The 22,031-nt window shown below is 35.8% G+C and overlaps 1 protein-coding gene across 3 annotated transcripts in view; it reads left to right on the top strand.

Moving 5' to 3' along the window:
• The window catches only part of CPS1 (carbamoyl-phosphate synthase 1), a 151,026-nt gene extending 138,095 nt beyond the window's left edge, over positions 1–12,931 (top strand). For 2 of the 3 annotated variants that reach the window (XM_032278336.1, XM_032278338.1), the window contains exons 35-39: positions 2,479–2,577; positions 8,804–8,863; positions 9,613–9,725; positions 10,823–10,952; positions 11,710–12,637. In XM_032278336.1, coding sequence (XP_032134227.1) covers positions 2,479–2,577; positions 8,804–8,863; positions 9,613–9,725; positions 10,823–10,952; positions 11,710–11,808 — 501 coding nt within the window. In that variant the 3' untranslated portion in view covers positions 11,809–12,637. Of the gene's footprint in view, positions 1–2,478; positions 2,578–8,803; positions 8,864–9,612; positions 9,726–10,822; positions 10,953–11,709 lie in introns of all 3 variants that reach the window. The other variant, XM_032278335.1, reaches the window with a different exon arrangement.
• The last annotated feature ends 9,100 nt before the right edge of the window (positions 12,932–22,031 follow it).

The following is a 22,031-nucleotide window of genomic DNA, read 5'->3' as shown; positions in this document are numbered from 1 at the left end:
TATTTGGAATAGGGTCTAAATTCTTATAGTCTAACATGGGAATATAATACACGTGTCTCTAATTTATTTTCACATGAGAACATCTTCCAAGTATTTCTTCAGACATCCAAGTAAATATCTTCTTTGTCTTACTATTTAAAGGTTCTCAGGTCTCTCTGTAACAGCACCTCATCCCCTGCCTTGCTGCCATGAAATTAAATCATTTGATTTTTACTAGTAATGTGGAGAAATACAGCATTCATTATAAAGATCATAGACCTAAACATGTGGAATCTTCAGATACATACAAAATTTCAGGACTACTTTTAATCTCCTGGGTATTATCTAAAAACTATAATGGGATTGGCCACTGGATGTCCCTCTTCACTTGTGTTGGGGCTATGTCAGCTGAAGGTTTCTTTAAGACTGTGAAATGTGTTTCTTGTACAGAGCTGTCAGATTCTAGAAAGTTCTCTCCATGTCAGTGTCAGGACATTTTATGAATCACCTAGCCCTTGACAGACTTACTAGATACAACCTTCAGATTCTCATCAGTGCACATCCGAGTGGCAATCTCAGACTGGGAGCCATCATTGTTTCTTCCTGGTATTAAGGAAATACTAAAAGGAGAAAATACTTAATTGCAACAAAGTATGTGATGTTTTATATGGTTGCCTGGTTACAAGCAAGATCTGTGATGAGAAGCCAAGTGAGACAAGAAGGCAGGCAGTCAGGAATAAATGGCTGTCCTGTTTGTATTTGGCGTCTTTGAAAGGGGACTCTTTGCCTCTTTGTTGCTTCTTTTAATTTAAGGGCAAGAAAACCTTACATTTTAAATGAGGGTGCTATATACGTTACATCTTCAGTCAGTTTAAGGAGATACTCCAGGTTCTTCTTGATCCCATGGTCACACTACTAGTAATTCTGATTTCAGCTGGCCTAGGGATCGGATCAGAGAGAGATCTGTTTTCTCTCATGCTGTTTTCTTTAGAGTGACAAATTTGTTTTCAGTGCTTATGTTCATTCTGCTTCCATACATACATTATTGGAGTTATTGAAATATAAAAAAAGAATGAGAAATTTAGCTCCCCTTTGTTATATTTGTTTCTCAAGTATAAAGAAAGAGAATTCTTCTTCCATTATTTGAAAGAGTCATATTTCCAAGTGTCATAAAGTATAATATTACAAGGTCTGTTTTATTACTGAAATCAGAATTCTAGCTTAGTAAAATCTCAATTATGCTTCAAAGAGACATTTTACGTGCCCAAATGGCTTGTTGTAGGAGTAAATAAACCTCTAGCTACTGATATAAGTAAGGGACATTTTATGTTCCTAGTGGTAAAATAGGGATGTTAGTCCTAATCCTTAATGGCACATTTAACTACTTTCTGTGGTTCTGTAGAAAATTGTTAAAACTTCATCTATGTTGTCGCATCTGTACTTATGATGGGGTTGCCCAATTCTTTTCAGTAGAATTTGAGACTCACTAACTTAGCTTGACCTTATTTAAGTTGGTTGCTCAGTACTTGACTGAGCAAAATGTTCACTGTGGAGGGAAAAGCAGCAGCCACATTTACTGGTGGCTTACATAAGAACTTTTCTTGCATAGAAAGGGTAATTTGCTTAAAAAATGAATTTATCCATCAGTGGTATTTACTCTAATGGTGGTTACATACCTGTGCCAAATGATGAGATGCATGGCAGAATTGACTCCTATCAGGTTTAAATATACCACTTGTTCTACAATCATGTGGGCTATTTGACTTGTAGTTATATCGTAGCACAATTATCCTAAACCTAAATGAAACTTCTGTATACTCTAACATTAGTGTATATGTTAGCTTGTTTGGAATTGTTTTTCTCCCATATGGCTGTGGGTATTCAGGACTAGTAGGAGGATATTTTGGTTCATTTTCTGAAAATGATTTTTTTTTTAAAAGGTTCCTTTGAGCTTTTTTCATGGAGTTATTAAATTTCTCAGAAGGCTGTCTCATAACCTCTATGAAATGACTCCAAACCAATTCAGCGGTTATGCATTTCTGTTACTGACCAGTAAATTCATGCACGGCTGCATAGTATATAAGACATGTACTTTTATTTAAACAGTAAGTCATATTAACATTCAGAAATTTACCACATTATGGACCAGAAGCTGTGATTTGTATCCAAATAACTCACAGTAGAATCCAGTTATGTTGCCCCATTGAGTGTTGTTGGATAGAGAAAGAATTGCATATTCATTCATTATGCTTAATTAAAAACATAAGATACATCTGCCCTGGCCAGCCTTTTAATCCCTGGATTCAGATTGCATGGTCTTTGGGCAACATTAATAAAATCTACAGAAGGAGTCTATGAGTAAAGTACTTTCCGTGTGTGTGTGTGTGTGTGTGTGTGTGTGTGTGTCTGTGTGTGTCAATTTTAATTTCAATTTTTGGTAGGAGTGGTTTGACTATTCTTTGCATCCTGTATTTTAATTTTTTATTTATTCCTGAACAGGTGGCTTGCTTTGGTGAAGGTATTCATACAGCCTTCCTAAAGGCAATGCTTTCCACAGGATTTAAGATACCCCAGAAAGGCATCCTGATTGGCATCCAGGTAAGTGGTGTGTGGCTGTGTGCTTGTCCGTGGTCATACATGGTGAGTGGTGAGGGGAAAGGTAGAATGTTAATTGTGGCATAGAAGAGGGGAGATTTGTTTTACATTTCAGTTTATGGCAACTTACAAGAAGAAGGAGCATTTGTTCTCTATTTGCCTCCTTATTTTGCCTTCTGTTCCATCAGCCCAAGAATAAAATACAGACAGAAAGAAAATGTTTCTAGTGAAGGGATATTTGTTCTAAATAGGATCCAGGGTACCTTAAAAAGGAATCTCTTATTCTTTGGTTTTGTATTTTCTATATGTTTTACTCTTAGCTCTTCATCCTTAGTTCCTGAACATAGGAATTATGTGAGGTTGGGTCTCACTTCCTCTGTTTCTCCTTATTTTTCTCTGTCTCTTGATTTTCCTCCTTGCCAACTCATCCATGTCTATAGTACCTACTCTTCTGTCTATAATTACCACTTGTAAACTTACATCCTCAGCCATCCCATATTTTCAACAAGCTGCTGGATACCTCCACCTGAATATCTCAAATTCAACATTTCTCAAACTGAAGTCATTTCTGTTCTCTCCTGACCATCACTTCTTCCTTCCTTTCATTCATTCGGTCCTTCCTATTTCAAACACTACTAAATGCCAAGGATTCAAAGTTGAATACATGGATGTTATCTGATGAAGTTTCTCAACTTAACACTTCAGATCAAAAGTTTTGGAAGGGTAGTGACTTAATGGGCCTAAGAAAAATCAGCTTATTTCATAGTAAATTGTGTATATTGTGGAAGTTCTTGGAATATTATTCTTTGGTAAGCTTTCTAGGTCAAAGTAGGGTGAAATGAATATCTTTATGCAATGAAAAAGGCATTGTCAATGTATTGATGTTAAGTGAAATGTAAATCTTAAGGCAAAATGATAGGAAACTTCTATTATTGTTTGGAATAATTATTGCAAGAGTGTACAAACTGTCCTATTTGTAAATTTCCTAAAAAAAAATACTAGAGGCTTCCCAACTGGTCATTCATTTTTATTTGAGATTAGTAATTCTTGGGTCCTATAAAAAACAACAAATGGTCTTATATAATATCCCTGCTGTGCTTTTAATAAGCTCAAACTCTGCATGGCTACATAAAAATCAATAAAAATATAATTAGAACAGTACCAGGTATTCTCAAGCCAGTGGGTGATTATTTTAGATTCCATCTCATTAGGGTGTCTTAATATTAGCAAATTAGACTCTGGAGACTATAGAGATAGTGGCTTTGGAGAAGTTTCTGCAAAGAGTAACTTGGGATTTTGCTTTATAAAGGTACCAAAAGGATGATGGTGAATAGTTAAAGCAGAGGCTAACAAGATGACTTGCAATTGTGAAGCTTAATGGCAGTTTAGAGACAAATCACACCATATGAGAGACTCATCACATTATAAATGGGTATTAAGTATTATTAAGTCCCAAGTAGGAGAATATTTGCCCAACTTCCAGTTATGGCTTAAAGTTTAATGTGAGACCTGGGGGCATTCAGAGAAGACCATGCCCTTAAGTCCACATCTTCACATCTAATCATAATAGTGCTAACATTTTAAAATGCCAGTTTAAGAAGGCAGTGGTGTATAAAATTGTGCCTTGTTTGGTTCTAGTGCTGCAGGGAAATGTGAAGCGAAAATTAATTTGATCCCTATGAGGTATTTGTGTAATTTTAGCATTAGTTGACAGAATTTTGCTTTGTAGGGGAAAAGAGGGTTTTTTAGGGGAAAAAAATGTTTTCTTAAAGCAGTGAGATCTGTCTATTGAAATTCTACCTTTCAATACTTTCCTTTTTAAAGGAATAATCATTCTAGCAGCTACATGAGTTGTTGTGAAGAACTTTCTGCACATACATATTTAAAAATATATTAAGAAGCATTTAAAGAATACTCAATAAAATTACACTTAAGAAAATATTTACAGCCATGGTAAAATCGATCGGCTCATGCATAGTTTCTTCATTACTACATGTAGCATTTTCATTCATGGTGATTTTTTTTAAATGTAGTCTGATAAACTGACAAAGCATGATAGAATATACTAAATAGAGAGTTAATAGCTATAAAACTTACTGAACTACTTCTTAGTTAGAATGGGACCAAATCTAATCTCAGCTTTTCACTGCAGCTTCATAACAATTGCAGAGAAAGTAATTAGGGTTCCATATTTTAGGATACATTGTGTACTTTTAAAAAAAACATTTTATTTAACGTGATCCCACTTGGTCAGAAAAACTCATATAAACACTTCTGGATATAAAAAGTTAAAACTGAAAATGGCACAAAAAAGAACTGCTAATATATAAATGGGAGTTAGGGATAGTAAATCCAATGGAAGGCATCTAGCTGAGGGTGAGTTATGTTATGAAGTTCCAAGACAACTTGTTATATGGCAGTCTTTCTAACTTAAATTTCTTTTATCCTCCCACCCTACTCCTTCACACATACAGACTCCCTGCTTCTGGCCTTCCAAAGTTAAATCCAATGGGTCAAAGTATCTTGGAAGTTTGAAATATTCGTAACATCAATCCTGTAACTAGGACTTAGGATAAAAGAATCAAGATGTAGATTTTGTCAAAGGATCCTTGTCAATCCATTACATGCCCTTGTCTCTACCAAGGCATTTCTGACATAAGAAAGGCATAATACAGGTTTATATGGCAACAAAAATCATCTTCGATTTTTCTGTAATATTTCTAGCCACCTTTCTTCGCATTAGGATTTATTTTTAGTTGCTGTGAGTAGGCAATCTGCCTTGTTTTGAAGTTTTCTGGAAGATCCTTTAACAATAAATGATTTACTCTAGAGTAGATCAAGAGCACTCGCTGTTTTTTCCTCTCTGATTGGGCTATTCAGTGATGCTTGTGGAGTGGCAAGCACCAATCTGACATCTGTGCTTCAGCATTGCTCAGAAACACAAAGCAAGCATTTTATTTGAAAAGACAACGCCAAGTGGCATGAATAACCTTTTATCTTTAATACGGAATCATTAGGAAGAACCATAGACTTGTCAATCCAGAGGTCCCCGTAGAATCCACAGGCATCACATAGTATTAACTTGGCTTTCTTTTCTGTAGCGAGGAGTTGGATAAATGTGAAAATGATCATTGGAGGAAATATATATTTTTTTCACCTTTAAAGGACTGTCTTCTTTATAAACATTTCCAAGAAAATAAATCAGCTTGTACTTTTCACCTTTAGTAACGAATGGTTTCTTACACAGGTATTTTCAGTCAGCTTTTAAATCTGAGGCTACTCAGATGCAAGCTGACAGCTGTAATTTCTTTTTGTAGAGAGGCTGTTTTATGTGTCATAAGTGTTCAGTACATGTTTGATAGAAGTTTATAATGTGCCTATGGAAGCCAACACCCAGACCAGAAGGTAGAGTGGTTCCCTGGCTGGGAACTGTCAATACTGTCATGTTGGATATTTATCTTTTCCACCTGGGGGACAACACTGAAACAGCTCCATAATGAGGTTCTGCGTGGTGTCTGCAGGTCTTAGAGGACTTGCTGACTTATTTTTACTTTAAAATGGCAAAGAAAAAAAAATTACATTCTAGTACTCCTCCCTCAACATTTTTCATTGTAACTTTAGCCAAGGTTAACACATCTTGACCTCATATTACAAAATGGGTGAATTATAGTCTTCCTATCCCCTGTTTCCCCACTTTCCTGAACTTAAGTATGCATCAAAATCACCCGGAGGGTTTGTGAAACAACAGATTGCTAGGATCCACTCCCAGAGTTCCTGATTCAATAGATCTCAGATGGGGTTCAAATTTTCATATTTTTAATAAATTCCCAGGTAATGCTGATGCTGCTCTCTCAGAGACCACAATTTGAGAACCACTCTACTTGAGCGATGGTACTTTAGAAACCTGGTTAAAAGTTATGTTGGCACTTATTATTATCAAATATATTATCAGGGAATTTTTGCTAAGGGAAAGTATAAAAGATTGAGAAAAGTTGAGTGCATGATTAATGTATCAGTTAGTAAGTAGCAGAGATCATTATACTAAACCTTCTAATGTGATTTGGTACTTACTGAAGTCTCTTCTGTTTTTAGCAGAAGATCACAATGTAATGTTCTATATTAGGGGGATTTAACGACATTCAGAAGTTCATTTTTGACATTTCATGTATATTTGTTATATACCAAGGAATCTTAAAACATGAAACAAAAATTATATGCTATTGAATTTAGCCCCTTGTTTTTTCCAAGGTGAATCAAACTTGAATTGTCGTATTCTTCTGTCTAACCCATTGTCCTGATGTCACTAAGAGTTATTCTCTAATTTGTTACTTGTTTATTTTTTCATGTCTAACCATGAGCTTCTTACATCTAAGCTCATTTCTTCCTGTTTGGTTCTAAGTGGAAATGAAAAGCTACTGTCCTAGGCATGGCTACAATTCATGCTCTATAAGACAGTCATGAATAACCCCTGAGCCTGCCTCAGCTGAAATTCATCCAGTTGCATTTATCTTTTCTATTTGCCAATCGTTTCCTCTTATAAAACAGCAGTTCTGGGATTGAGAGGGCCAGAATCTAAAATAATTTTATATTTGAACATAGTCTTTGAGGTCATTTATTAGGATTTAGATCTGTGCTCTGCTCGGAAAGCCTCAGCAAGTAAATACTAGGGGGTGTTATGGGCTAAACATTATCAAAATTGTGCAAGAATCACATGTGTTTTATTGTCACATTTCTTAGTTTATGACTCTGAAATAAAATCATCTGATTTTTTCCAGGCATCACTAATATGGTTTATAAACAGATTACAAGACATTTGCTGACGTAATCAGCTTATGTCATCCGTTTAAAAACTTTTTACAAGGGAAACCAACAAGAATGTTCCTATTTAAAGAAGAATGTATATTTTTAACAGTATATGATTTTAAATATGCCAGCTCATATTAATGAAGTCAAGTTAGGGTTTGATCTTTGGGTAGGTCACCTAGCTTTTTTTCTTTCATCCTGACCACTGTCTTGCAAACACTAGCTCTTGATCACAGGAATTTTCTTCAGAACTAAGGAACTCCTTATGGCAATGGGCAGGAGTCCAGGGAAGGTAGGGCCTGGACACTAGACAGGTCTACATGGGGTCCTAGGAAGGACACAGCAATGAACTATAGGGAAATATCTGAACAGTGAGATGGAGCATTAGGAAAGCCTGTGTGGAAATGACATGCATATCAATGAGGGGGCAGTCAGTTTGGGTTGTAAGTGTCATTGTGGGTAGAGGACCCCAGGCTTGGAAACTAAGATGCAATGGCAGGAATCTAGTCTTTGGGGTGACTGAAAAAACAATTATTTTAATCATATTAATATTTATTGAGAACTAATGGGCAAGTAACTGTGCTGAATTATAATACTAAAACTTAAGTAGTGCTTACTTCTAAATTAGTTTATTGAACACTCATACTAATGTAAGAATCGTTAGTACTGTTTAACAGATGAAGAAACTGCATCATAGAGTCATTAAGTAAGACATTCAAGGTCACACAGTTGAATAAGGTGTGGAGCCTCAAAAAGTAGAAATACTACTTTTGCCATCACTGCTTTAGAAGTGAAGGCCAAAGACATTAACTTTCTGAATCACACACTGCTAGTGAATGGTGAAAGCCAGGGTTTAAAATGCAGCTGACTTTAGAGCTCATTCTTTAACTGCAAATTTTTATTGCCTCAGAGTAAATGCAAAAAATGAGTTCCAAATTATTGAGTTATTGCAGGGACTTGGGCATGAGCTACCAGGAAAATGACCTAGTTATTGAAGAGTAGTACAAAATTAGAGCTCAGAAATAAAAGCAGGTTGAATAGGCAAAACAGCTGGCTTGACTCAGTACTGGCTCCTAACCCACATACCTTTTAAGTCCTCCCTGACCAGGAAAAGGATCCTTGCAGAACTGGGGCAGATCTGAACTTACAAAGACCAAGTGGATTAAACAGAGAATAAAGGGAGTGGGAACAAGGTGAAAAGCAGAGAGCAAGATAATGTGGATGGAATTTCATCGATATTGGAGTATAGCTAAGAACTCATACTCAACGTAGAAGGATAAGGGGATAAAACTTGTCATCTTTGAACATTGTCTAGCAACATATGGCATTGCCTTTTAAGATGTTGTAAGAAAATACCAAATTGCATATGATTGCTAAATGAAGAGCATGTATATCTAGAAAGTGAATTTTGTGCAATTCCTTTTAGCAATCATTCCGGCCAAGATTCCTTGGTGTGGCTGAACAGTTACACAATGAAGGTTTCAAGGTATGTTCATTAGTTTCAAGTTGTTTTCTGTCAGCATGGACACTGTCCACAAATCAAAATATTGCAGAATATTGGAAAAGAAATAGCCCCAAATATGTCCTTTTGACATGAAAGGTTTAACTAACTGGTAGTTTCAAAACTTAGAGTAAAATAATTAAAAAGTTGGGTTTTAACTTTTAACAAAATTACTACAAATTCAATAGAAGTTGCCAGCTAAAAACTGAGAAAGTTTAGCTCAAGCACAATCGAGACAAAATTCCAATACATTTCCATATGTTTTTCCTTTTCTGTTTTCATATGAGGTTATAGCTTCTAGCTGTGACAGTTACAGGCAAAACTTCTTTGCAGTGAATACCTCCACACAAAGCCCGGTTGAGTAAAACAAAATTATTCCCAAGGATTATCATGGGCCTGTGGCCATAGAGATTTGTTGACCTGATAACAAGGAATTATCATACATGAATATTTGAGAAATTATTACATTTCTAGAAAACTATTGAATTATTAAATTCAAATTAAAAACATTATTAAAATATAAAAACAATTAAAATTGAGGTTCTTATTTAAAACACTGCAAATATATAAAAAATATTTAAATTGCCATGCCTCTGGACTCTGAATCCAAGTCTCTATCCATGGCACTATACTACTTCTCATGTTCAGCAATTACTTCTTTATGTTTTACATGTTCCATAAAAATAAGAAATCACTGTAATATGGTAATTGATTTTTTTTCTTTTTAAATGCAGCTCTTTGCCACGGAAGCCACATCAGACTGGCTCAATGCCAACAATGTCCCTGCCACTCCAGTGGCATGGCCATCTCAAGAAGGACAGAATCCCAGCCTCTCTTCCATCAGAAAGTAAGAACTAGGCATACTTTTCTGAAATAATTTAGAGGATTAACTTTGAGAACCAGAATATGAATATTTCACCTTACTCAATTGCAAGTCTTTTAAAACAAATTTTAAAATGGATACATTTGTGGATCATGAAAAACTTTACTCTCCATTGCTATGGAATATATAATGTCATGTGTACATGGTGATATGAAACATATTTCAAAATACTTCTTAGTAAAAATGATTTCCTTGATGGAAACAAGTGAGAGCATGAAGAATGTAATGCAGTACTTCATATTTCATGTCAAACTTATATTGTGTTTAGATATGCATATCAAGTATAAGATGACCAGCTATATTTCACTAAGATTGTACATAATAAATCAGTCAATTTGTTGAGCACTTACTACGAACATTCCTTGACCAGGTTTTTATGCCTTAGACCATATCATCATTAGATTTTGTAAGACATGTTATTTCAGCAGATTGTATGAATCTTCTGGAATACCATTGAATCAACCCTTAAAGATCTATGTGGCATAATTGCATAGGAGATAATTCTGTGCTACTTTAAGATATTACAGCCCACAGAATGGCTGTGCCATTCTACGCAATATGTTATTTGTTAAGGTTTTTAAGTAGCCAACACATAAATTACTATCACTTTAATAAAATAATGGCATTGTGTTCAAACCTTAGCAGCCTTCCAAGGATGTAATAGCTCCTTGTTTGGGGCTGTGTAAAATGATAATTATCACTAGTTAGGAGGTAATAAAGTTAATGTGGGAGTGGGAGCATGGGGGTGAAAGGACATTCACTGCTGGAGGGATCACCTCTTTTTAAAAAATAATATCTATCAAATAACCAATTCTTAATGAGTGAACAGACAGCATTTTAAAGAGAAAACAAACATCTGTATTCCATTAGTTATATAATAAAAAATTATAATCCCTATATAAGTGTAACTTAAACATCTACTTGGCAATAGAGGAGGGTAGATGGCAATCAACTCAGCAGTGCATTGACTTGAATGGCCAAGAGAGCAATTTATGTTAGTATTTTTTAAACTAACTATAAAATAGGCGTTGTCATCTGTAAGTTTTTGTTTATTTTTCCAGATTGATTAGAGATGGCAGCATTGATCTAGTGATTAACCTTCCCAACAACAACACTAAATTTGTCCATGATAATTATGTGATTCGGAGGACAGCTGTGGATAGTGGAATCCCTCTCCTCACTAATTTTCAGGTATAGTCTTCCTTGGATATAGACTGGATGGGAGTTTTGTTTCTGTGCCTCCCTTAAGAGTGTTAATCAGTAGATGCACATCTCTCTTTTCCCCTCTTTGTAACTTTCAGAATAGAGAGGAATTTTTAATAGAATCTAAAATATAATGATGCTAACATGGTAGGTCATGGTCTAAATGGAACCACTGGTGATCAAGCAATTGCGATAATCAAAGGCCATGGATGACTGTGGCTTTCTCTACAATTATCCTTTGAATAAAAAGTGACAGTATGACATGAAATAAAGATACAAACTTTTATTCCATTGTTTCTAAATGAAAGCCACCACATAAAAGCAACAGGTTAATGATAATTGAAGGTCCTGATGAACAAATGCTTGTTCAATTCACAGAAAATGATTGTGTGAGGCATGTTCAGTTTCACTTGGACATGATCCATCAAATTTATCACAGGGAGGAACAGAGTGGAGACTCATTAACTTTCTGCCTATCATATTTATTTTTTATCCTGAGTCAGTTTTAATCTCTTTGGGAGAAGAAATAAGGTTATTCACAGTGATGTCTGAGATATAAAAGAAAGTTCCCATGGTGAGGTCTGAGACACAGGAGAAAGCCTCCATTAAATTTAAAAAAATTATGCTTTTAATCCCATATCCCTTTGAAAACTGGGAGCAGACACTTGTGACTTTTCAACGCTGATTCATTAAAAATTCACTTTCATCTCATGTAGGTTGCTGATTCCTACCATTATATTTTCAGGTGACCAAACTTTTTGCTGAAGCTGTGCAGAAGTCTCACAAGGTGGACTCCAAGAGTCTTTTCCACTACAGGCAGTACAGTGCTGGAAAAGCAGCATAGAGATGAAGACACCTCAGCCCCATTATTAAATCAACCTGAGCCACATGTTATCCAAAGGAACTGATTCACAACTTTGTTTCCCAGAGATGAATATTGATACTTAAACTTATTTCAGTTTACTTCTTCATGACTTAATATCCCATATCTTTTGCAATTAAGTTATCAGTCACTTCTTCAAAACCTTACAGACCTTCCTAAGTTAATTACTCTTCATGAGGTTTCATCCATTTACTAATACCTTATTTTTGGTGGACTAGGCTTGCCTATGCGCTTATTTGCAGCTTTTTACATTTTATGGTGCTGATTAATAGTGATCAAGGTAGGAAAAGTTGCTGTTCTGTCTCCTGAATTCTTTCTATACTTTAAGATACTCTATTTTTAAAATAGTATCTGCAAACTCAGGACCCTTTAACAGGGCAGGGTACTCTAAAAACTTGATAAAATGAAATATAGATTTAATTTATGAACCCCTCCATCATGATGTTTGTGCATTGCTTCTTTTTTGATCCTCATTCTCACCCATTTGGCTAATCCAGGAATGTTATTATCCCTTCCCATTATATTGAAGTTGAGAAATGTGACAGAGGTATTTAGTGTATGGATTTCTTTTTTTCTTTTTCTTTCTTTCTTTTTTTTTTTTGAGACGGAGCCTCACTCTGTCGCCAGGTTGGAGTGCAGTGGCACAATCTTGGCCCACTGCTACCTCTGCCTCCTGGGTTTGAAGCAATTCTTTTGCTAAAGTATGGATTTCTTTAAAGAACACTGGTTTGCAATTTTATTTTCTGGACTACATCAGCAGATGATAGACAGTGTTTATGTAGATTCATTGTTGTTATCATTGAATTTTAACTTGGGCCAAGTGAAGTATTCAGGTTTTTGCCATTCACACTCTCCCCACTTTTGGAATAACTTGGAAGTCAGGTTCATTCCCTTAAAATGATGGATTCTGTTGAACTATGGGGTCCCACACAGCACTACGAATTCCACCCACTGTAGGGGCAAGGACACCATTCCTTCTACATATAAGAAAAGTCTTTTCCAAAGGGCAGACTTTGTTACTTTTAAATGTTTTCTGTTATTACAAGTGCTCTAATTGTGAACTTTTAAATAAAATACTATAAAGGTATAATGCAGTTGTATCCGTGCATTTATTTATTTTACATTGATGTACAAAGATTAGTTTACTTCTATGATAAAACAGGGTTTTGGGCCACGATTGCATTGCTTATGTATGTTTTCCATACAAACCCATATAGGGTATGAGAAAATTCACATTACAAATACTGAAATTTCAGTTACATTTTTTACTTTTTTCTCATCCCTCCCTTGCTTTTAAGTCTCCTCATAACATTAATTAAGTGGTTATATGGCTATAAACCACCTTTGATCTGGATCCTTTCTAATGTACAACTATATACGGATTAAAGATTATTATATATAAAGATATATAATAAACTTTCAAACAAACGTCTTGCATAACTCAAAAAAGTAACTTGATCAGAGGCTGACTGGCATTGTCTGATGGAAATGGTACCAATGAGCCCATTGATGCCATATCCCCAATTTGCCACTGAAACTATGGCTTTGTGAAGGTCCTAAGATAGTTATACTACAACTGCTTTTATTTCTTCCTTCTTACCTCACAGTCAATTGATTACCACTTTGTATAGCTCTATATGAATGCTTTAAATATTCATCTTCTCTCCTCCTTGTTCTTCCCTGTGGTCAAGACTTTTATTACTTCTTCCCTGTAATCTTATAATTGTGTGATCCCTGATCACGTTGATTCATTCACCTGAAAATATTTAATGAGTTTCTTCAATGTTTCATGTATGTAGAAAACATCACAATCTCTCCTACTCCTAGCTTGTTTCTGCTATCTGTCACCAGCACCAGCACCACCACCACCATAATAATTAACATTATGGAGTTCATACTATTTTTCAGGCATCCGTAAGTACTTTACATGAGTTAACCTAGTGAATCTACAAAATATCCCTATGAATAGGTGCTGTTATCTCCATATCACACATAAAAAAACTTAGGCACACTGAAGTTAATAACATGCTCAAGGTCATACGAAATGCTGTCTTTTTTGTCTTACTTTTTTGTATCATATTCTGGTGACGGTAGACATGTAAAAAGCAACCATTTCTCACAGTGAAGAAAATACTATTTGCCTGCAGAGATCAGGGAAGGGCATTTTAAGGGAATGACTTCATGGATTGTCTTGAATAATCTCTTGTAGTTCCCAGGAAGACTAGAAGGTAAGGACATTTAAGAAAATTATAAGGACGTTGTTATGACTGGAGCTCAGGATATGTTTGGAGGGAAAGAGCTAGCAGCAGAAGTTGAGACTGGACTCCTCATTATGCAGGTAGAAATTTTAAAACTTTTAATTTGGAAATAATTTTGGATTTAAATTTCAAAAGTGAAAAAAAATCACCAGATTCACCTATTGGTAATATTTTACTTCATTTGCTTTATTCTATCTCTATCAATCATCTATTTCTCTGTCTAAACTCACATATTCACAGAGGAAGATAAAAATTACATGTTGACTAGAAATGAGCAGGCTGTTAGTGACCACTTTAGATATCTAACTCAAGGTTTAAAATAAACAATTTTTTGCTGAAACTATCAAAAACTCAATTAGTTGTTAATTTTTGTATTGTGAGAATTTAATAAAGGGTCCTAATTTTTATATTAATGTGAGCCAGCTATTTGTAAGATATGGTCAAATTTGAATAATAATTAAACATTGTACCTATATAAATCGTATGTTTTTTGTTGATAAAAGGCCTTTGGAAAACCAGAAGACCAGATACACCTCATGGTGCTAAAAAAAGAATTACATTAATTTTTGTTTTGGTTGTCTATTTTCCAACATTTCAAACTTTAGAAAGACTTAAATACAAATAAATAACACAGCTAAGACCTTTGGTGGAGGAGAGAAATGCAAGAAACCAGAAACATTCGTGTTCAGATTTCGCACGGCTTTGTCCTTTTGGAATATATTTATTCTTTCATATAAACATGTTAACACATTTCTAAATGTCCAAATCTGTTATATATCACAAGTTCAGACAACACAGGGTCTATGTCTGCAGAGATGAATAGCAAATCGAAGTAGCTCTTTCCTTACTGAGAATTTAATCATGCAAGAAGGATGGGCTCCACTGAAGAGGGAGAAAAGGAGCTCAGCCAGCTTGTGAAATGAAGAGGAATGAAGAATGATCCATTTATAGACTTAGGATTTTATAGCTTTGGAAAGGTAAGTATAATATTTTAACTGTACTTCTGTCAAACTTTCTTCTTAAACAGAATTCCTACTGGAAACTTTTAAAAACAACTGTAACAGTCATTTATATCAACAGCTGCAGGTACTTGAACCTCAGCTTCCACAGTGTCCACAGCCTCTTGAACAATGAACGTGGAAATTATCAGAGAAACAAACCGTGGCTGAATGCAGTTAAGTGCTCTGTAATTACATGCCAGTGTTGCCATTTGGCTGCTGGTGTAGCCTCCTGTGGGCACAGGTGCCATAAATGCTCACACACACCCAATCAAATCCACAAAGACCTTTCATTACATATCATTTGAGATACCCTTAACTTAAAGACTAGTTCAACTGTAGTTCTTTCCCTTTGTTCTTATATATAAAAATTCTATTTTTCCTAATATTACTGTGCTATTTCATGAGAAGCTGTTACAATTGGCGAGTGTGAAGGTAATGTGGTAGGAGGAAGAATGTCTTTCCTCCCTGAGTGGCTCCCTGTGCTCTGTGAAACATTGGTAATAATCGCCCCTACTTCTTTTCTTGTGCATAATGTACGGTGCAAGGGTTCCAGAAAGAGAATTTAAGTACCTACAGCTGTTGAGATCAATGCAGCTATGGTAAAAAAAAAAAAAAAAAAAAAAAAAGACTCAGCAAGTCAAAATTGGCACCATTTTTATATGCTTCTTGTTGCTTAAAGATCATTTTTGAGTCTTTACAACTTTCATTTTATAAAGGACTTACTTCCACAAAGAAAACCATTGATTGTTGACCAAAACAAACAAACAAAATAGGTTTTGCCAGCAGGAGTAAAGGTCTACTTTTCTCCCGAAAAGACCAGCCTACCTAATTATTTGGTTAAAGTGTTCCCTATTAGAATCACACACACCACAGTGAGGAGCTTTTGTTCAGAAGAATCAACACCAGCAGCCTCACAAAAAAGTGGGAAAGATGTGTGTGTCCCCAGGTGATCATTTCACACACAAAGCTCAGTATTTTGGGGCAGCCATAGTGAAGACAGACGAAATATGACCAACATTTAGAAAGGAGTGAGAATTCAGCAAGTTCAAAATGTGTAATTAAAGGACATAAATCACTTGAAAATGTGTTTTACTAATAAACGATACATTCTAATATCCAGGGCTCAGACAGATGTTCTCCTTTCTGAAATGTAAAGGCATTCAGTAATCTCTTTAGCGATCTTTTTTCTCTCTGCCTATGCAAGGCCTCAAAGTTGAAATATAGCAGGATTATGGGGCTTTTGTTATGAAAAAAATATCCTAAGTGTTTTCCATAACTCTTTATTTCCTCATAGAATACTGCAAAAGAAATGATATGGAATAATCTAATTAGACTGTAACATTTACTGAACTCCCCATTCAAGAATTACATATGGGTTCTTTTTAAAAAATGTTTTCTAATTAAACTGAGGACATAAGGTTATAGTATTTTCCAGGTTTGATACACTTCCTTTCCCACTCATAATTAAAATATATAGGGCGCTGGAGGGAAAAAAATAGTGTTGTAGTTAAAATGTGAATAGGGGTTTGTAGAAATTTTAATAACCGTGAGGCATAAGCATTTGATGTGAATTAGGCTTGCATTTTATTCATTGGATTGGAATAAGATAAGGTAACATGGAGTTAACTTTCTCAACATTGAGGAAGCCTCCAGCGTGAAAAATTATTTGTGCCACATCTATCATTATGTGCCTTATAATCCTGAGCAAAGTCCTGCTTGCTTCAGAGGCACCTCACTAACTCTAGTGCCCTGGTTCTGTTGAAATCTGTGGATCTGTGGAGCCCCAGGGAGTTCTTAATGCAAATGGATGGTACTTGGCAGACTGACTCCTCCTGGTACGGTCCCTGGCTTATTTACCTTATTGGGTTTTGCTATGCTAACCTTTGGAATGCTGATATTCCCAGAAATAAAAGAGATGCAAAGGTTCTTTGGTTGTTGTACTCAATGGACCAATGTTGATGCGATGAGGTTGGTTTTAATCAATGATGGTTTTCTTTGGTCCATTAAGGTTGTCACTATAAATAATTCCACATCATTTCAGCATCTCTTCTCTTCAACCTAACACTTAGAGCCAATTGTGAGTCTCTGGTACATAATTCAACTCTATGGAAGGTTAAGGACATATTTATTTTATTGACTGTTGTGTTCCCAGAGCTTAAATATAGTTGATGTCCAAAACTATTGAATCTACAAAATTTTGATACTAATAAATGATTGTGGGGAGATGCGTTTCGTCCTCTCTTTTAGTTCCAAGTTTTAATCTCCTCTCTTGCCTGCAGGGATCTCAGACCACAGTTTATATTAAGCCTTCAGGCTCAGCCTTGCTCTTTAGGTACTCAAGAAACTGGCATAGTTTATGCGCCCTCATGAAGGAAACATTGATAAACATTAGGTCCAAATATTTAATCTATTTGATACTATGAATAGATCTGTTATCTTCAATCTTGGTTATTAAATTTCAGTCATTAAATTCCAGTCATTTAATGAAAGCTTGTATATATCTCCACGCCCATAGTATTAAATATGTACTTATAGATCTCTCAAAATGTATTCATACTTTCACTTATTCTTTCTCCATTATGGTTTGCTCATGGCCACTGACTGTTCCTTTTACTTCTTTTTAATTTCATATTATAGAATATTTCATACAGTATATTCATTTAAATCTATATTCTGATAGAAAATAGACAATTTAGCAGTGTGTTGTTTCATGCATATCTCTATCACTTTTCTAAGCTCCTTTTTGTCTTAGGCTTCATTCATTAACTTCACAAATATTTATTGAATACCTGTAGTAAAATAGAACATTTTTGGTCTTACAAAGCTTATAGCCTAGTGATGAATACAGAGAGAAAAAAAACATTATAATAGAGCTTGGTTTTAAGGGATTTTAGAGATTGTAAGAGAAGTTAAGCGGGCTATATTAATAAATGACGGGGCATATCAAGGCAGGCTTCCATGGAAAAGTAACATCTAAGCTGAAACCCAAGGGATCAATAAAAATTCTCCAGGCAAAGAAGTGTGGATGTGTTCTACACAGCGACGACAATGTGGGTGACCACCCGAGGCAAGTAAAACATACTGAGTTTGAAGAACTGAAGAAAGCTGAGCATAACTGGAGCATTGTGCATACAGTGTTGATGATGAGGCTGGGGAAGTAACCACAGAGCCTCGTAAACCATGTTAATGAGTTTGAACACTGCTAAGGATAAGAAGAAGCTGTTGGAGTGTCTTAAGTTAGAAGGTGACAATCACTTTTGTATTTTTGGAAAATGCAATTTGACTGTAGAATAAAGAATGAATTTACTGAACTAGGATTGGAGACAGAGGGACTAGTTAGGAAGCCATTATAATAATCCAGGAGGAAGAAAGAGAGAAGGAGTGGAAGAGAGGAGAGGATACAGAGTGATTGCTTGGACTAGAGTAGGCAAGAGAAACCAATTCGAGGAATTATATTTTGGGGAGAAAGAAGTGTCATGATGTATTTGGGTGAGTGAGAGGAGGTGCTCAGATTAAGAGCTACACATTTGTGGCTTGGGAAAACAGTGATAAGTCACATGATTTTATTGGCCCTAGAGAGCCTTGGAGTGAGCGAAGGCTGAAAATGTTCTGTTTTTGACAAGTGAACTTCAGGTGTCTATGAAAGGTAGAATGAAAGTGGTGTCTAGTCAGTGATTGAAAGCCAGACATTGGAGCTAGTCTTCTTGTGTCGGAATCCAGGCTCTGACAGTAGCTACATGATCTTAAGTAGGTTGTTTAAATTTCCCATATCTGTTTCCTCTCTCACATGGGAATAATAATTCCTACTCACAATGTTATTATGAGGGTTGGATTGAGAAAATGTGAATTAGGCACTTGGATAGTACTGGGTACAGAGTTGCTATGGTGTTAGCCGTTATTATTACTATGGAATGTCCAGATGGAGATACCTAGTAGGCAGCTGTATAGTTTTAAAAATTGGATAGCTGTTGGTTATCAGTAAGTACATATCTTACCAAATACTATATTTTGAGAAACTATGACCCCTAAAACAAAGTCCTAATAGTCATCACTGACTCCTTAATAATGTAAAAGTGAAATTGATACAATGTTAAAGTGTTTAGAAATTCCTGAATTTAAAAGATTTCTAGAAATATAAAATTAAAAATTATTACTTTTGGCTGAATATTAAATATCTATTTCATTACCATATTATACTAAGATAGCAAGTTTTAATACTCTAAAATATTAGATTAACCCAATTTTAAATAACTTTAATGTGTTCATAAGTAATTATTGAGTATAATCATAAAATTATAAAGCATAACTTAATTGGCACAAATTTGGATTTCTGCAGCTTCAGTGACAGTTTGGTATACAGTGTCTCTGTGTGATAGGGCTGGATGTCACACTTCTTCATACCATGTCATGCTGTGATTTTCTGGGCAGTGTGGTTGCTTTTACTGAGAGATTCTGATTATGGTAGAGGCAGGCTTGAATAAGCTCAAAGGAAATTCAGATTTGTATGGAAAAGTGCTGACGTATAATAGTGACATTAATAATGGACATGTTTCCAGAACTTACTCTATTATGTGCTATGCAAATGCTTTCATTATTTGCTTTCATTTTAATGCTTACAGCATTCCTAATTTATAGATTTGAAGCTGAGGTTTAGAGAGGTGAAGTACCCACCTGAGGTCACACAGAGGGAAAGGGAGGAAGTGTAGAGAAGCAATGAGACTGTGGGTGGAGTTGGGGGGAGGAGGGGGAGAGGGTGGGGAATAATGCAGCAGGGGAAACAGTAAACAAGAGCAGAAAGGTGATCAAAGGAGTCGAGAGAAGCAGGTAGGAGGGATGGACAAATCAGGAAGGAATGGATATTGTCCGAATACTCATTCGGTCACAAGAAACTGATTTTTGGATCCTTGTGAAGATGTCAATAAAAATGTCAGCTACACTCAAAAGTTGTGGGAGCTAGAGGCCTTTCAGTGGACCCAGAGGATAGAGAAAAGTTCCAAGAGAGTAGCCAGCTTGCCTAGACTCATTCATGAATACGCTATTAGTCCATTCTGATATTGCTATAAAGAACTACCTGAGACTAGGTAATTTATGAAGAAAAGAGGTTAAATTGATCATGGTTTACAGGCTGTATAGGAAGCATGGCTGGGCAGGCCTCAGGAAACTTACAAGGGTGAAGGGGAAGCAAGCACCTTTTTCTCATGGCAGACTGGGAGAGGGAGACAGAGAATGGGTAAGTGCCACACACTTTTAAACCATCAGATCTCATGAGAACTCACTATCATGAGAACAGCAAGGGGGAAATCTGCCCCCATGATTTAATCACCCCCTACCAGGTTCCTCCCCTAACACTCGGAATTATAATTCAACATGAGATTTGGGTAAGGACACAGAGATAAACCATATCACAGTGGAAACACTGATGGCCCTGTTACAGGAGAGAGTCAGAGCTCTATGTCTATTTAGATGGATCTAAATATGAAAGTAAAAGCTAGTTATAAATGTGAAGTGACTCCTTTGGGACCTGGGGGCTTTGGGGCTGTGATAATAGAATCACAATGTCAGGTATGGTTTCCTCATGGCAGAGTCGCATATGATATTCTTTCGTTATCACTGCTAGTGATATGAGTAAAACAAGCTATCCTAAAACTTAGTTAAAATAACCCTTTCATTATATTTCATAATTACATGGGTTAGAAATTTCAACCAGACTTGTATAATTATTCTGCTCTTGTGATATTGGTTCACATCATTTGGGGTACTCAGATGGTATTTTGGGTAGTCTTGAAGGTCCAAGACAGCTTCACTCACATGTATAGTGCCTTGGGCAGGATGTCTGGAAGCATGGGCCTTGCCAAGGCTTTGACCAGGGTTCCTTCACTTGACCTCTCATATATGGAAGTTTGAAGCCAGTTGGCTCCTCCCAAAGTGAGCATTTTGAGAGACCTTAGTAGAAGTGGGAAGTCTTCTTACAACCTAGCCTTAGACCTTCCAGAATGCCACTTTCACTGTACTCTATTGCTCATACACAACCCTAAGTTCAGCTCAGATTCAAGGAGAGGGAAATTAAACTCTATCTCTCAATGAGAGGAGTAGCAAAGTATCTACAGCCATATTTACTTAATCACATACCTCTAGCTCCAATTAGACAACTTGCAAATAATTTAATTGATTTAAAATTCTGAAGTTCTCTGTGCGCAGGTCATCATTACAGCTGTAAGCACTATTCAGAGTACACATCTTATCAGTGTATGAACATCATTTTTTTTTCATTTGAAGACACTATCTCCCTACAGCACAAAACAATATTTTGTTATTGAAGGCTAAGTGATACTTTCAAGTCAATTCAGGTCAAGGTCTATAATGATAGTAATTTTGACTGACTCAAAAGCAAAACAGAATCATTGCTGGAAAGATTTGGATGAGGTTTAGAAAAGTTATAAGCAAACATTTTTGACATAGTTGCATAGCTAGAAATAGATAACAGACAACGTCTGCTTGGCTCTAACCATGACTTTGGACAGACTTTTCTGACAAGGTACTTTTATATAGCATGCACACATGTGGGGTTTTTTTTTTTGGTATTGATTAAAATGCTTTGCAACAGTAAGCACATGATAGGCTTTAAAGAAATGAATACATGTGTATGTATACACATTCTTTTACCCTCTAGCCAATGAAGAGTAGTAGAGTATGATGGTTAAAATAAAGCCTTCTGGCTTTAAAGTCTGTCTCCACCACTGACTTGCTGCAAGCTACCTCAGCTCCCTGTGCTTCAGTCTCCTCATTGATAAAGTGACAAAAGTTATAGTAGCTAGTTTATAGAATTGTAAAGTAGGTAAATAAGATGATCCATGCAGACTGCAATTGAAAAATACATGCCACATAGCAAAAACTCAATAAATATTGGTTCTTAAAATCCCTTTTT

The sequence above is a fragment of the Sapajus apella genome, unplaced genomic scaffold (assembly GCF_009761245.1).
Source record: "Sapajus apella isolate SASKATOON/1434 unplaced genomic scaffold, GSC_monkey_1.0 scaffold10, whole genome shotgun sequence".
NCBI classification, from domain to species: domain Eukaryota; kingdom Metazoa; phylum Chordata; class Mammalia; order Primates; family Cebidae; genus Sapajus; species Sapajus apella.
Note: the sequence above shows the minus strand (reverse complement) of the source record. Positions and strands in the feature narration are given on the sequence as shown.